Source organism: Delphinapterus leucas, chromosome 1 (genome assembly GCF_059928025.1).
Source record: "Delphinapterus leucas isolate spDelLeu-1000000601 "Yukka" chromosome 1, BTC_Dleu_Yukka2, whole genome shotgun sequence".
Classification (NCBI taxonomy): Eukaryota; Metazoa; Chordata; class Mammalia; order Artiodactyla; family Monodontidae; genus Delphinapterus; species Delphinapterus leucas.
This window is the reverse complement of record NC_143129.1, coordinates 27,600,188-27,617,604: the sequence shown is the minus strand read 5'-3', so window position 1 is coordinate 27,617,604 and position 17,417 is coordinate 27,600,188. Positions and strand designations below refer to the sequence as shown.

The 17,417-nt window shown below is 37.6% G+C and overlaps 2 protein-coding genes across 3 annotated transcripts in view; one reads left to right on the top strand and one right to left on the bottom strand.

The window, feature by feature from the left end:
• Window positions 1-17,417, top strand: part of TP53BP2 (tumor protein p53 binding protein 2) — a 196,895-nt gene that overhangs the window by 34,135 nt on the left and 145,343 nt on the right. The gene's annotated exons all lie outside the window — the stretch shown is intronic.
• The window catches only part of FBXO28 (F-box protein 28), a 31,007-nt gene continuing 18,151 nt past the window's right edge, over window positions 4,562-17,417 (bottom strand). Inside the window, exons 4-6 of one of the 2 annotated variants that reach the window (XM_089918347.1) lie at window positions 10,991-11,186; window positions 9,015-9,233; window positions 4,562-6,246 (exon numbers count right to left, since the gene is read on the bottom strand). In XM_089918347.1, coding sequence (XP_089774473.1) covers window positions 6,074-6,246; window positions 9,015-9,233; window positions 10,991-11,186 — 588 coding nt within the window. In that variant the 3' untranslated portion in view covers window positions 4,562-6,073. Of the gene's footprint in view, window positions 6,247-7,079; window positions 9,234-10,990; window positions 11,187-17,417 lie in introns of those variants that run through there. The other variant, XM_022579298.3, reaches the window with a different exon arrangement.

Genomic DNA, 17,417 nt, shown 5'->3' with positions numbered 1-17,417 from the left:
GCACTTTGAATACATTGGCCCACTGCCTTCTGGCCTCCAAAGTTTCTGATGAGAAATCTGCTTATAATCTTATTGAGGATATGTATGTAATGATTTACTTCTCCCTTGTATGATTTCAACATTCTCTCTTTGTGTTTGGTTTTTGAAAGTTTGATTATATGTGTCTCAGCGTGGGTCTATTTAAGTACATCTTACTTGGAGTTTACTGAGCTTCTTGGATGTTTATATTCACGTCTTTCATAAAATGTATGAAGTTTGCAACCATAATTTCTTCAAATATTCTCTTTGCTCTTTTCTCTCTTCTCCTTCTGGGACTCCCGCAATGTGTTTTTTGGCCTATTGTTGGTGTCCCACAGATCCTTTAGTTTCTGTTCATTTCTTCAATCTTTTTCTTTCTGTTCCTCAGACTTAATTTCCTTGTCCTATTTCTGTTTCCTAATTCTTTCTTCTGCCTGCTCAAATCTGCCTTCTAGTAAATTTTTTCATTTAGTTATTTACTCTTCAGGTCCAAAATTTCTTTTTCTTTTTAGGTTTTCTATCTCTTTATTGATATTTCCATTTTGTTCATACATCATTTTCTTCACTTTCTCCATATCTCCCTTTAGTTCTTTGAGCATCTTTTAAAAAGTTATCTTAAAATCTGTCTAGTATATCTGCCATTAGTCCTTTTTAAGGGACAGTTTCCATGGATTTATATTTTCCCCTTTAATGGGCCATCCTTTTCTGTTTCTTTGTATGCCTTGTGATTTTGTTGTTGTTATTGAAAACTAGATATTTAAATCTAATAATGTGGTAACTCTGGGAATCATGTTCTCCTGCATGCCCAGGATTTGCTGGATTTTGGTAATTGTTTTTGTATATTTATTTATTTTGATTGTTGTAGGCTGTCTCTGTGCTGAGGGTCTGTCTGAGGTGTAAACTTAATGTCCTCTCAGGTCTTTATTTGAGACTTTCCTTCCGCATACCTGGTCACTTTCTAATTTTCCCAGTACATAAAGTGGTTGTTGAATGTCTTCGTCTTTAATGTCTGGCTTCCAGACATTAAAAAAGAGAAAGATGAAGGGGTGGTGGTGGAAAGGGTGCTGGCTCTTTAAATCTCCTAGGAGGCAGTGGGAGAGCTGGTGGGAGAGAAGCTCGCAACAATGGAGGGAGCTACAACAGTGGCTTCCTGCAATCTTTGTCTGCACCTCTGTGATCAGAAGCAGTGATCAGTGATCAGAACACAGATCCCAAATATTTGGGGGACAGGGTCCTTTTAGCCCATCATGGGTTGGGGATGGGTGGCTGGCTGCTCCTGTGCTAAGACCTGAAGTTGACCCAAATTAACCACAAGTCTTTCCTTGGAAGTGCAAGTCTTCAATAGACCCCAGAGTTCCAGAATAATTACATCAGACAGATCCTGCCAGTGTAATTGTTGTCTAAGTGGGGAGACAGATTCCTGGTTCTTCCTACTCCACCACCCTCCCTGAATCCTTTGGGCTTTTGCATCAACTCTCTGAGGTAGGAAGTATTCTACAGATGATGAAACTGAGCCTCAAAGTATTAACCCCCCAAGCCGGTATTACATAGCTCATAATTGGTAGAGCTGGGAGTAGGCACTCAATTCTGGTTCCATTGCACATATGCTTGACTCTTACTTGGTTGTGTCTTAAGGTGAAGGGAGTGGAGTTCTGAAGAGGCTCCTCTCTTTATTCTACCAGGTTCAGGTCGAGGTCCTCCTTCCTTATCAGAGCCCTCAGCTCAAGGTGGAGAAGGATGAGCATTTCAAGACTGGTTTCTTGGGACTTACCTGGTGGTCTGGTGGTTAAGAATCCGCCTTCCAATGCGGAGTTTGATCCCTTGACGGGGAACTAAGATCCCACATGCCATGGGGCATCTAAGCCCACGTGCCACAACTGGAGAGCCCATGTGCTGCAACTCCTGAGCCTGCACCCTCTGAAGCCTGTGGCCACAACTAGAGAGAAGCCCACGTGCCACAACAAAGAGTCTGTGCACCGCAACAAAAGATCCTGCGTGCTGCAACTAAGACTTGATGCAGCCAAAAATAAAATTAAATAAATAAATATTTTTTTTAAAAAAAGTGGTTTCTCTCCTGTGGCTCTCAAGGAAGCACTGCCGGGCAGTGTAAAAAGTCCTGTGAAATATTAAAAATATTGAAAATAAAAGTTTTAAAATATTGAAAATAAATTTCCCCAGGAGGCTAGAAAGCCTGTAATAGCTAATTGTTTTCCATGCTTAAAAAAAAAAAAATTTAAATATGCTTAAAGCAAGGATTGAAGGAAATACATGCAGCCAACGCAATATATCTTCTGTATCTCTATTTCCTTAGTCATATCTATCTCCCTATATATATTTACCACAGTTTATTACTTATTACCTGCTTACTATGTGCTGAGCACTGTTAACCCCTTGACATTCATTCCTTTATTGTCCTCTTACAAGGAAGGCACAAGCTGCCTTTGCTTTGGGAATGGAAAGCAGCTACTATGGCAGCACCTAGGGTTATAGAAACTGGTTATCTAGAGAGCTAAGGCACTTTCTTGTAAGCTTGCTGCAACCCTTCGAAGGAAGAACAAGCATTTTAGGTCCCCTGCTTCTGCTTCCCCCTCCCCATCTTCTGCTTAGCCCTGAGAAGACAGGGGTTTTCCCTGTGTCCTAAGAGAGAAAGCACGCCATAGGTTTTGCATTCCCGGAGCCAATTATTTACATTGCTGCTTCAGATTCCAGGTAGAAACTGACTTTTGTTCAATCTAAAGATCCCAGGGGAAAAAAATTTAAAACATAAAAGTTGAGAAAGCTCTTTGGTTGAATGTATTTCTATGAACAAAATTTAATGAGTTTTGGGAATTTCATCCTTGATTTGTATTTCCTTTCCAGTCATAATTTGTACTTTGTGCTCAAACATCCGCCACTGTGTTTTTCTCCTCACGATTTCCTATAATTTTGCTTTCAGGAAATGACTCACTAAAACCTGAGGAATATAAGCAAGTTGAAACACATTTTCTGGATGAGAAAAATAATCTTTAATGGAGCCTGTAAGAATTGTTTCAGGAATTAACATGAGTTCATAAATAAAGAGATATCCTTTTATTTTTAAAGCAATGGTATTGGTAAAGATTCTTGGTTTCCCAACAATGTGTTTTTTGCATAGCAGCTGAACTACCTGAAGGAGATAGGAATAAAGATCTCCACCCTGATCTACCCTCTGAAGACTGGGAGGTACAGCAGCTGTTTTTATTTTTCTAGGTTTCTGTGATATCTTTTTTTTTAATTTTTAAAAATATTTATTTTTGGCTGCGTTGGGTCTTCGTTGCTGTGTGCGGGCTTTCTCTAGTTGTGGTGAGCAGGGGCTACTCTTTGTTGCGGAGCGTGGGCTTCTCATTGCGGTGGATTCTCTTGTTGTGGAGCATGGGGCCCGGGCTTCAGTAGTTGTGGCTCGCGGGCTCTAGAGCCCAGGCTCAGTAGTTGTGGCGCACGGGCTTAGTTGCTCCGCGACACGTGGCATCTTCCCGGGCCAGGGATCGAACCCGTGTCCCCTGCATTGGCAAGCGGATTCTTAACCACTGAGCCACGAGGGAAGTCCCTATGTTTCTGTGATATCTTGATGACTAGAATGCAGTGATGGTGTTGGGGTAACTGATACCACGGTTGTCACCCTCATCTTTCAGCATAAATTCATCTGTGATCTCTTTTCTAAGTTGGAAACAAAGTGAGTGGGTAAAGTATCAAAGAAGAGTGTGTTCTTCCTCAGAAAATTTCATTTCCAGTAATTCCCTATCAGTTACATCTTTATGAAACAGAGATGAAATTGATTTGTATGATTTTATTGCATTGAAATTTTGAATAGTCTTGGAGCTGGAAGGAATTTTGAAAAGAGAACTAGAAGAGAACGAGTATTCTTCCCCGGCAGGACAAGAGAATTGGTGGTCACTACTTTTGTACTGACTGGTAGCCAACATTATAGTAAGGCAACTACGGACATGCGCTAGTGGCCTCCAGCTACATCTCTTGCCAGGACTGCCTATTTAAGACTACAGGTTCTTAGAAGCCTTAAAAATATTTTCTTTTACCTGTATGCCTAGTGTAAATCCATTGTCAAAGAACTTGAGGACAAAAGTTGCCTCCTTCAAGCCTAGTCTTCATGATTTTAAGCTCTGTATGTTACTCTTAACATTAGTGATTTTTGGCATAGACTGCTTCTGGTAGATGTATGAAATGTTCTTCTATATATTTATTGAGTTTAAAGAATTAATGTAATCTAGAGTCTCATAGGTCCCAGCTGTTTTAGAATGTAGTAGAGTGTAGCAGAAATACATAAGCTTTGGAGGCAGGTAGGTCTGGGTTCAAATCCCACTTAGGCACTTCCTTGTATAACATTCTGGATATGTTGCTTAACCTGAGTTTAACTTCCTTATAGAGAGTAAAACCTGCTTTATAAAGTGGCTATGAGGATTAAACTAAAACAATATACTGCTTTAAGAGGTGGTAGCTATTAGCATGGCATTTGTTAGATGAAGAGCTCCATAATCTTTGTGCATGAAATACAAAGAAAACAAGTAACACTGGTAAAAACACATTTATTTACGTACCCTGTCATGTGCCCGGGAGGTGTTTTTCACTTTCCAGTAATTGAATTAGGTTATAACAATTAAAATTCCAGAAGGTAAACTATTGTAATTTATTGTTGCTCATGACCGTAAGTAAACAGACATGGTACCACATAAAGTAATTTTAAACAGGTCTAAACTTTTGGTATAGCTTTGATGTATACTTTGGCAATGGACCTAATAGATTACCAATATGCTTCTAAATCCCATGGTTCTCTTCAGACACAACAGGAAAATTTTCAATTTAATGTTTCAATTTCAGAAATTTAACAAAGATTCTTAGGAAGCTGGAAAAGGCCATTACTTAAGCCTATAGTGTTTACCACAAATATAAATGTATTGCTATTAAAAATAAAATCATGGTAGGCAGCAGTCAACTAATTGCTAATTTCATTTTGTAGATTATATAGGATTTCTTGAAAATAATTCACCTCAGATGGCAGGCTATAGAAGTTTGTTATTTTAAAGTAGTTCTTTACTCATTAACTTTTTGAGGACTAGTTAAAGGAATTCCGATCCCAAGTCAAATCATTGAATAGGCTATCAAATTGTATTTTACACTAGAAACAGCCATTTCCAAGAGACTGCATCATACATGGCATTTCCTTTGAGAATGCCTTTATCCCTGGCTTCAGATCTTACTTACAGCATATCATTATTTTTAGAAGGTTTGGTAAGTGTTAAAAAATGGGTACTCATTTTGCTAGAGCAGGATATAAGAATGTGCTGATCACCAAGTATGAGATTTTACATTACATTAAATTAAAATTATATACTGTTGGAAATAGACAAGATAGGGAGTTCCTAGATCCTAGAAAATATTATGGCTAAGGAAATAGAGAACTCAAAAGAGGAATCTACCTCCAAGAAACTATTTCAGTATAGTAAAATAGAATTAAGTGCCCTGTCTTAGGAAAAAGTTTGTTAGTAATAAGGAACTGGGACATCATACATTGTTTCTTTGGAGATTAAAGTGCAGGCTATGAAATGGCATATAAAATAATGCATAAAATAGTGCAATCTTAAGGTGCCATTATTTTTATTACACATAGCCTATGTTCATATGTCCATTTTCGCTCAAAAATCCAGCTGTAGTGACACCTTTTAGCTTATTTATTTAGGCATTACTTATACTCTGTTCTACCCACCTTAGGGGCTACATAGAATATTTTAACATTTTAACAAGTAGAATAATAGCGCCTACATTTGAAACTACTAAATAGAGATTAAGGCAAGCCCCTGTAAAGTTCAGTACTCCAAAAACATGTTTTACAAAAGAAAAGTTGCTTCCAAAGCCAGTGGCTTTAGACCTGATGGCACCCCAAGTTTTTAAAACAGTATGATTACTCTGATTACATTTGTGTTTGCCCCATTATTTCCAGGCTCTGTACATCAAGAGGAGCTCAAAACAAACAAACAAACAAAAACCAGGTTCTATATCCTCATGTTCTAAAATAATACATAATTCAGAATATGTGAAAACCAAGCCAAGTCCACATGGGAGATAAGCTGAGAATCATGTTGGGGGCGAGGAGGCAGTCCTCTCCATTTCTTCCATAGGCCCTTCCACATGGTACCTGTTTGTAGTATTGCACCATAATCAATTCGTAAGTGGGACGACTTATTAGAGAAGTCTCCTCTGAAAGACAGCCAAGGAAGATGACAGGAATACTTTATAAAATGTTCTAGGACAACACAATATTAACATACAGCATCTAAATTACCGACCTATAACCCAGGGCAGGATGGTTTCTCTCTTGGGAGGCTAATTTACAATTTTCCTGTAACATATGGCAGTTTTAGGTGAAGGAAATATTTTGTGATCTGTTGAAACTTAAATACCATTATACTACCCAAAGGCAAGTGTAACAGCTATCAAATGGGCCAAGGCAACATCCTAACATGTTTTAGCTAGTTAAGATTTAAGACTTAAAACAAACTGTAGTGCTTTATCTCCTACTGTTATGCCACATTCATGCATTAACAAGTGCAACTCATTAACCTTATGGGCAGATGACTACAAGTGTATACTGTAGAAATTTGGATTTTGAAACAGAAAATCTATCTTTTAATAGTGAGTGCTTATTATGGAAGCCAAATACTCATGTTAACTGAGACTGTAGATACATTTAGGGTGTCCAGATGTAGTTTAAAAAGAGACCCAGGGAACTTTAAATAATTCATTAACAACTATTAAAAAGATCATCTGAGGTTATATCCCTTTGTAAGCCTGTAAACATGTACTCTGTTACTTAAAAGTCTTCCTATTGCCAGGAAGGCAGACTATTAAAGGCCATGAGTATTCCAATAGGCCTCCTCCGAAGTTGTGACAATATGGCTAAATCCTATGATTAAACAAATGAGACCTGCTGAGAAAATGAGTTCCAGACAGGGACTTTTATGGATGACCTTGGCTGACAAATGTTTTTTGGAAATTGTTTATTTTAAAATTACTTCCCAACAAACCATGAAAACACTTGGATGTTATTTTATGGTTTTTCATTGAAAACATACTACATTGTAAATGGAGTTTCAAAGTTAGACAAAGAATTGATCAAAATCTAAGGACAATATTATGTAAGGACAATGTTAAAAATTGATAAGAAAACGTTTCATTTGGTGAGGTTAATCTCAAGGATGCATAACCAAGTCATGTTGGACAGATAAAAAAAGGTAGTGACCTTGTGCTTTTATTCAACTAAGGTACTTACCAAAACCTTAGGTTTTATACAGGTGTTAAACTCCCACCTGGAAAGGGATAGTATTCTATACTACACCTAAGTTTACCTTAAATAACTGAAGCCCAAGGCAACAGTTGTTTAAAAGAACTTAACAGGCAAATAATGACTACATAATTTAGTACATTAAAATAAAACTAGGACAGTAATAGTTGACTGTTTCAAAAATAAACAAGTGGGGAAAATAACCACTGTACACAATTTGGAGGTTGTTAAAGTGACCACTTAGAAGGTTGAACAGTGCAAGACATGCTTTTCCAGTTACAAGCTCAAAACAGGAGTGCAAACGAAATTAAAGCTTTTGTTTAAAGTTGCAGGATAAGGAAAGCTTGAAATTAATATTAAAAAGCTTCCCTCAGGTCATTCCCCAGAAATGAAACGATCAAAATGCTTTTTCATAGTATAATTTTCTTCAGTGAACTTTCTTTCAGTGGCAAAACTGCATCCAACAGGTTGGGTTTCCTACTCACACCACTGGTCATGACCACATTTGATCAATGAGCACACACAGCGGTGAGTAAGGAAGAGTACTAGTTGCCAGAAGTCTGACATCAATGTAAAGAATTTGGGGTTCTGCCTCAGCCAGTGTACCTGAACCCTGCAGAGAACAGATAAAGCAATGGGCTCTAATACTCTCTTATTCTTGTAAAACTGGAGGACAAATGGACATACAAATACCACCCCGCCCCCAGAGGCAAGCTGTTGTGGTGGAAGATGTTAAGCGCTTAAATGAACTAAGACGCTGCTCTAAAAAGTGGAGAAGTGTAGAGGTTCAAGATCAATACCAGTGCAAGAGCTTTGTAAGTGAGTTGACTAGGCAATGCATGCATCCATCCATGCAAATGTAGGACATGGCCCCAAAAGTGAACCGAAAACATGTATATAACAACTGGGTAAGTCCCTTGCCAGTAGTTTATAAAAATATATAGTCAATACTGTAGAGGCCCCTTCTACAGCCAATACTATGGAAGTCCGTTTTAGTTACCCATTACTTCAATACCAAAAAGCATTTACTACTTTTCAGACATTCCAGACAAAGGTCACTTATAACAAAAAGTCAATTTTTTTTTTTAAAAACAAGATACTGTCCATTTAAAAAGTAGGTCTTTTCTTTCAAGTGAACAGGACATTTTATGTATTAAACTTAACTTCTAGTCTGTCAAGACTGGTTTAAGATCCTTATGTAATGTGCATATATGCAGAAACAGATAAACTTGCTTTAAACATTATCTGCACAGAAATAAAGTTAACTTCTCAAAACATGATAGGATAGGTCTGGTTAGTACAAATCTATTGCAAAATAAAAGGATTCTGCGCATCAGTTCAACGAGGAGAAGCGGGAAAAGACTGTCCCAACCATGAGAGTTCAAGTTTACGCTGTGTTCTGAAAGCCTAGAGCTAAGGGACACCATGTTGCTCACAGTGTCCTGATATGCAGAACTGCTCAAGCTACGAAGTCAAGGCTTCCTCTGGAGCTAGAAGCACATTCTGGTTTACTTTCTATTCCGGAGACGTTTAGATTTCCTAAGAGAGTCTATGGCTTCTGCGGCCTTTTTGCGTTTCCGAGGAGACTCTTCATTCTGCCCAGACCCTGAGGAGTCTCCTACTGCACTTTCCATTACTTCTCGCAGTTTGCGTTCCAGCTCTGCCAACCGTGCGTTCTGTTCACCTATGATCTGGGTCTGCTCTAGCAGTTTCTGGTCCTGGTCTTGAAGCTGTTTCTGCTGTTCTTGCACTTTGGTGCGAAGCTCAGAAATTTCACGCCTGAGAACAGTCACCCCAGCACCATTTGTCTTAACCTGCTGCTGGAGTTTGGTAACCTCTTGTCTTGAAGGGTTTTGCTTAGAGAAGAGTTGCATTGTTGTCAGGGCTGCAGAAGGTCCTGGAACTGTGGAGAAATAGTTTAAAATGGTCAATCACTTAAAATGCCTCACTACCAGTAATACCTCATTAATTAAACTTACTCAAAAATAGAAATATCCTTTATAAAATCACTTCTGATAATTTCTTCTTTGCAATCTACTTGATCTAATGGATTAATCAGACACCTTGTCTTAACTATAAATGAGTTTGAATTCTGATTCTCATGTTCATGTGGCAATATGTGGAATGCAAGCAAATGGAGATGGGCATTTAATGGCATAAACTTGGATTTAAAATATTATAAAGCATTTTTAGGACCTAGTAAGAAAGTATAAATAGTAAAAGTAGAGTAGAATTATTTCACACAAGCAAACATAAAACATCTGAGTTAGAAGTACAGACCTATCATGTTCGCAAATCCTCTCTGCACTTAGTTATATGCGAAGGCTTCAACATTAGCCAAACAACAGGGACACCATCAAAAAGTGGGTTACATCACATGTGATGATCAGGAAGAACTTCTGACATGGTGTAGGAAGGCTTTGGAATTATTCTGTTTTAGTAATAATAGAATGTAACATGGGCACAAAAATCACCATTTTAAACTAATAACCTACTTTTTAAAAACCCTATCTCCTGAAGCTTTTCTAAAAGGACCAGATGGATCCATCCACACCCTAAAACCCATCTTGCTAATTTTCTCCTTATACATTTAAATACTCAGAATATTTTCCTTAGTTGATGCATTCTTCCTTCTCTCTCTGCTTCCCTTTAGCCAACTAACAAGGCTCAGATCAATTCTCACCTCTTGTGAAGTCTCAATCAGACCAGCCAACAATGATTTTATCTTCCTTAAGATTCTCTCTGCTACTCATTTGACATTTAAATGGACACTCCTTTAAACTATTTCTCTTGCCTACGATAATTTGAGTCTGGATATGTCTTACCTTCTGAAATAAGAAGATTCTTGAGAGAAGACACCATGTATTATACTTCATTTTAGTCCCCACAGGACACAGTACAGTGCTGTGCGCATAACAGGTACTCAGTAAATAAAAGATGTGTTAATGCTGAGATGCTGTAAGCTTTATTATTAAATTACAGACAGCCACTCAGTTACCCCACCGAGTACTCCAGGGAGCTAACTGATCTGAACAAAATATTTTACTAAAAATTTGTTCCCAGATTTAAAATAGTTGCAAGAGTTGAAGATATTGAACAATTCATTCTTTCAGTAGATAAGGACACAAATCTCTAGGATCCGACAATGTTCAAAACAGCCTTATGCACCCTGTCTTCTAAAGTAGCAGCCAGATACTCCAGGGGCTGAAATAATTAACTGGTTATTTCCATGAAGAATTTTTTGGGTTTTGTCTGGTATATTTGATTCTGTTATAGGATAACGAATACTAACTAGTCAGAAACATCAAAAACCATTCACATATACATAGCTTTTCACTCAGCAATTTGCTCTGATAAATTTAAGCCAAGTTAAAAGTTGTGGATATGTACAAAGATTTAGCCGCAAGATTGTTCTTCAGAGTGTAGTTCAAATACTGAAAATCTGGAAACAAATGTGCCTAACAGCAGCGGATCAGCTACATAAATTATGGTCTGTAGCCCAATCTGTCATTAAAAATTATGTTGCAGATACAGTTACAGACCCAGAAAAGTTCAAGATACACAGTTAAGTGGTGGGGGGAAAATGCAAGTTACAAATCTATGTACATTATAATAATATGAACATTATTATAAACTGAACGTATTATAAACAAAAGATACCTGGAGGAGAGCCCATGAGTCTTCCAGATACATCTGATCCTGGTAATTTCCTCTTTAGAATTGGAACAATCTTTTCATCAAAGTATTCCATTGCCATGGAGGAAATATCCCTTAACTCTTGAAGTACTTCATGAGCTCGCTGAGGGGCTCTGGTAGAATTGACATATCTCAACACACGATAAATCTCATCAATCACCTAAAATAATGAGCTCTCATTAGCACTTGAGATTTATTTTTTTTTAAAGAAAACAGCTAAACAGGGAGCAAAGTGACTGCTTGTTTTGCAATTCCTATAAAGACCTACAGGTGACTTAACTGATATACTGACCACTGATAACATTACCATCTGTAACACATGGCTTTGGGCTTGTTATAATACTTTATACATTTCATATTTATATTTATTTAAGCATCTTTTCTGTACTATACTGGTGCTACGGAATCAGGATGATTAAAATACAGCTCCTGCCCTGAAGGAAATCAGTGTAACTGGGGAGAGGGATGTGTAAAGAAGTGACGTAAAGAGGGATATACAAATTGCAAAAGAAACTAGAAGACTAAACTAAGAGATTAGATCTTGTATGCAAGTAGGGGTCGGGGTGGGGGAATTACCCAAACCCATATTCTACTAATCCTCTGAACCTACTTCACTCTAGTCTGAATCTGTTTCCCAAAGCCCCAGGGACTCAGCCTGATTTCCTTCTCTCTTTCACACCACCACTATTTGCTCTATCCTTGAAGTTTTGTTTCTCTTAGACTTGCTGTGGATTGGAATGAAGTCTCCTCACAGCCCACTTTCTTGTTATCGCCAAAGGGTAGCAAGAGATCCTTTTTCATTTTAATAATAATTGCAATGGGGAAACACAAGGCATACATACATGGAGAAGAAAGCTGACAATCCTGATTCCTAATTCTCTTGCTGGAATGGTAACTGAACCTTCCTTAGGCATTCTGCCCTCAGCTTTAATCCCTGTGAGGTCAGCCTTACTTTCTCCTATGGCTTCAGCGTAGACCTGAAGATAATAATGTACATCTCTGAAGATCTCCAGTCTGGATGATATCTGTTCCAATGGGTCTTCACCTCACAAGACTCGTGGGTTAATCAGCCAAACCATTCTGTCACCAAAGTGTCTCAAACCACCTTGAATCCCACTCATTTCCACTGCTGCATTTACCTAGCCAGTACCCAACTACGGAACAATCTTATTTATAACTGGCCTTTTCTTCTCCTTTATTCAGACTGCTGAGTACTGCTAGAGAAATATAAAATCTTGCAGAATAGTACCAGGACAAATTACAGTCCTTAACACGTTCTAGACTCTCAGGGCAATGAGATGATCCTTGTCAGTCTAGCATCATGTGTGCTAAATAAATGTCAGCAAAATTAAACTGTTAGGATGTGTCTTTATCATAAATCAGAGAAGACTTCACAGAAGAGGCCATGTCAGTGGGCCTGGAGAGATGACTAGGAATTGGCTTGGCCTAAGGTGGTGTACATGTAGGCAAATGTAATAAGATAGGAGATATGCTAGTTTTGAATTACATGGGCCATGCAGGTGATACTAGACAGGCAGGCATATCTGGAGATACAGGTTAGGAGATCAGGAGAGAAACTCCAAATGATGAAGAGGCCTCAGTAGCCAATGGCATTAACAGGGACTGACATTGCTAAGGGAGAAGATAAAGAATAGGACAGTCAAAGGCAGAATTCTGAGGCACTAGCGGTTAAGTGATACAATTATTTTTGGCATTACTACTAGATTATGAACTCATTCCAAAAGAAAATAACATTTTTTTTCAATAAAAACTTACTGACTACCATGTTAGGAACTATTAACATATATTCAAAAAAAAAAAGAAATGAAGAAAACAGTACTTTCTCTTGGGCTTACAATTTAATTATGTGAACAGATCCTAACCTGTAAGCATTTACTGGTCAGGAGAGGCTTCTTTGACATATTTAAGGTAAAACTGAATGATGATGAGGAACTGGAAGATCTGGGAAGAAAAGCATTTAAGCAGGAATAACAATGGCAATGGCTTCAAGGTCTGAGACAGTTTGGCTTGTTTAAGTTCAAGGGTTAGAAACATGCAAACTATATCTGTATCTCCAAACAGTAAAAATTTATGGAAGCTAGCATAAGCTCAATGCTTTGAAAAAAAAAACAACCTAATATTTATATATGATTACAAAATTGTTAATTACAAAATAGATAAGCTAAAGTAGTAATAGAGTATTTTTTTCAAGGTCCTTCATATTGACGGAGAGTCTATGTACTAGTGCTAGGATATTAACTGACCCACAGTAGCTCTGTGTTCATCGGCGTTTACACGTGTGTTATAAATCACTACTGCGACGCTCCAGTATCATTTTATGCTGGCCTCAACGCCCGTATACTCCAGCTCCAGGTACAAAGTAACCATGAGCTCTTCGAACTACATCAAACCCTCTCTCTCTTTTTTGCTCAGGGTTTTTGCACATTATGATCTCTTTTCTGGAATGTTCTCCCTGCATATCTCCCCTACCTTCTCTAGCCCCAAATTTCTTACTCATCCTTTGAGGTCTCAGTAACACTTTCTCAGAGTAAGCAGTCTTTTCTGAACCCTCTTTCAGTTTAAATCATGTTAACATCTTCATCAAATCCTTTATTTTACCTTCAGAATACACATTACAAGTTTTAAGTACTACATTTTTCTGTAAATGTCTGTCTTCCTATAATATAGTAAGCTCAATTAAAGAGACCATGCCTAGTTTCACTGTCAGATCCCCACAGTCTAGCAGTGTCTGGCACAGAGCAGATACTCAATAAACGTCTGTTAAATGAGTGATAAAGACGGTCAAATATCATAAATTGCTTAATATTGACACATCTAAATAAAACTGTTTAGGGACAAGCCACAGGGGTAAAGTCAATACAAGAATATGATTTTTAGAGGCTGGATTTTGAATATAAAGGTCACAGTTAACAGAATTTTTATTGAGAGGAATTTTTTAAAAATACATAATATTTGAAAGAGTATTTATCCACAGCTTTATTAATGGGTCTATTTATATTATGTTTATGTACATAAATACTGGTAGACAGAAGAATATTTACAGTATATTTGAACTAGACTAGAAATGACTGTTATAATGATTCAAGCATGAATAAAACACACATATTATCCAATGCAAGATGACTTAGTGAAAGACCCATACACACGAAAGGCTAGCTCAAACTGAGTAAATTCAATGTACAAGAAAAGTGCTGTGTGAAAAAGAAAGTAGAGAGAAATAAGATCTGTTTGAGAGAACTGAGCAGGCCTAATGAAGGACCTGGCCATGAGAAATAAGCAGAATTTCAATGGGGAAGAGAAGTCTGGGCATGACTAAAGGAGGAGTGGACTGAGGAGATGGATGATGTGGATGGACAGGTGACAGCATAGGAAATCAACATGTATGTAGTGCTACTACGTACCATGCCTTTATTCTAGGTTTTTAAAAGAAATTTATTATGCAGTGAATCCTCTTCCGTGACCTGATTCTTCAGAATTAACTTCATATCAAACTATCCCATAGGGATTACTAATACTAAATCACATCTGTAAACCAATTTATGAAATAATCTTATCTTTACTGTATTCAGCCTTCTAAATATAGTGTGAAAGCAAGGTATCTCTTTCCATTTGTTCAAGTCTTCCATTAGGAAACAATGTTTTCAAAGCTTACTATATAGAGGTTATTTAGTTAAATGGACTCATCCATGTTTTCAATAAAATTAAAAATATTTTCTGGGGCTTCCCTGGTGGCGCAGTGGTTGAGGGTCCACCTGCTAATGCAGGGGACGTGGGTTCGTGCCCCAGTCCGGGAGGATCCCACATGCCGCGGAGCGGCTGGGCCCGTGAGCCATGGCCGCTGAGCCTGCACGTCCGGAGCCTGTGCTCCACAACGGGAGAGGCCCCAGCAGTGAGAGGCCTGCGTACTGCAAAAAAAAAAAAAAAAAAATTTCTTTCCTCTGTCCAAAAGTTATAAGCAAAGGACAACATGAGGGAAAAAGGACACAGCATGTTAGAACCAAACTGCTTCTAGCATTCAGAGTCATCAGTGGCTACAATGGCTTTAGAGGCACATATTAAGAAAGCATAGTATTTACCTGATTTTTAAAACATATCAATTTCTGAGTAGGTTTAATCACTTTCTGAAAATTACTTTAGCAACAAGAATGTAATGTGTGAGTCTTGTGTCCAGTGTAAAGATCACAGGTTTTAGGCACGTCACCTAAACTCTTTAATGGCTCTTTGTACACCTTTCAAATAATATGCCACATGCCGAATCCTACCCAAGTTTGAGATAATAAAATAATAGTTACGAAAATATTTTTAAGTTTTAAAAAAGTATGGTAAGAAACCAAATGTGAACAGCTATATTTCTAACACATGCAGTTTACTATATCATGCTTATGTTTAAATTGGCACAGTAATAAATGACATACTATGAATATCATTTAAGTATTTCTACTACTGTAGATGAGAAAATTTCTATCTTGTTTAATCTACTGTTTAGCAAACAAAGCTCCTATTAAAATACTGAACCTCATATGTTCTCATTTTCTGTCTTTTTGTTCCACTTGAGATTTCCTTAATTTTCCTTTCTGCCCCTTTTACTTAAAATTGTTTCTTCCATATTTGTAAATATTTCTTTATATGGCATGTGTTTGACTATTTATTTTCTTATTTCTCTTAGACTATTAGTCACAGTTTCTTTAAGTTTCATATCCTTGTATTGCTTTCTCAAAGGTGTATTTTTCCCCATTTGTTTCATTCTGTGTTTCATATTAGTCTGGCAATTCTCTACTCCTTGCTTATACTTAAGAATGGAGCACACAAAAAGCTGATCAGAACTCCTAGTTAGCCAAGATGGTGGGAAAGGTGGGGTATAGGGGGATAAGAGCAGGGACCTAAAAAAAAAAAATCAATGAGAATAGATTGATTCTTCTTTTTTCATTTTAAAGGTTTGTGGACTGTATATATTTACTTGGGGACCAGCATAGTGAAAGGAGGAAATGCTTCCAAGTAATAGATATTTTTAAGAATGTCTTCACATTAAAACCAATTAAGAGAAACAAAAATACAATATTCTGGAAACATTAGGTAAACTCAAATTGAAGGATATTTATTCCTCAAAATAACTGACCTATGACCTTCAAAAATGTGAAGCTCAAGAAACACAAAGAGTAGGGAATTATTTCACATTAAAGAGGATTAACAAGTCCATGTGTAATCCTAGACTGAATTCTGGACTCAGAAATAAGAATAGTTAGGGGGACTTCCGTGGTGGTGCAGTGGTTGGGAATCTGCCTGCCAATGCAGGGGACACAGGTTTGATCCCTGGTCCGGGAAGATCCCACATGCCACGGAGCAACTAAGCCCGTGTGCCACAACTACTGAGCCTGTGCTCTAGAGCCCATGAGCCACAACTACTGAGCTCACGAGCCACAACTACTGAGTCTGCGTGCTGCAGCTACTGAAGCCCGCGCGCCTAGAGCCTGTGCTCCGCAACAAGAGAAGCCACCGCAATGAGAAGCCTGCCCACCGCAACCAAGAGTAGCTCCCGCTCGCCACAACTAGAGAAAGCCCACGCACACCAACGAAGACCCAATGCAGCCAAAAGAAAAAAAAAAAAGAATAGCTAGGAAAACTATTATTGGGATAAGAAATGAAATTTAAATACAGATCACTGATTCGTTAAGTGTATTGGATCAATGTTAAATTTCCTGAGTTTGATATCTGTACTATGGTTAAGTAACAAAATGTCCTAGTTTTTAGGGAATACATTGAAATATTTAAGAATATAGGGTCACAGTAGCTCCAACTCATCTTCAAATGGTTCAGAAAAAAATAAAATATGTATATAGAGAGAATAAAAGCAAATGAGACAAAAGGTAAATAATTGCTGACCTGGATAAAAGATACATAGGAATTCCTTGTAATATTTTTGCAATTTTTGTGTAAATGTGAAAATGCATCAAAACAAAAAGTTACCCCCCAAAAAAGGAATAAAGAAAGTGACCACCACCAGTTATTCTTCATCAAAAACGTTAAAAACAAACCAGTAATACATAATATGTAGATTTTATGTTTGTTCAGGGAAATCTAGCTTCATGATCTTACATAATCATTTACACTATAAAAACACTGACTTTTGTGTTTCAATAAGCACGAAAGGGTTACTGGGGCTGTTAGTAATGGTGAAGAGAAGAAATTATTCATGTCTTTTCTCATTATTATACCTCCCAGAATGGTCAGCTGGCCTCTGCTCACATGTGTTTTTCAGTATGTGTGAACTGCTGATATTGACCAAGAGCTTACTATAAAAAGTTTGACTTCTATATGTCAGACAGAAAATTTGAGAAATGTATACAGGAATAAGCTAAGAATCTAAACTCTA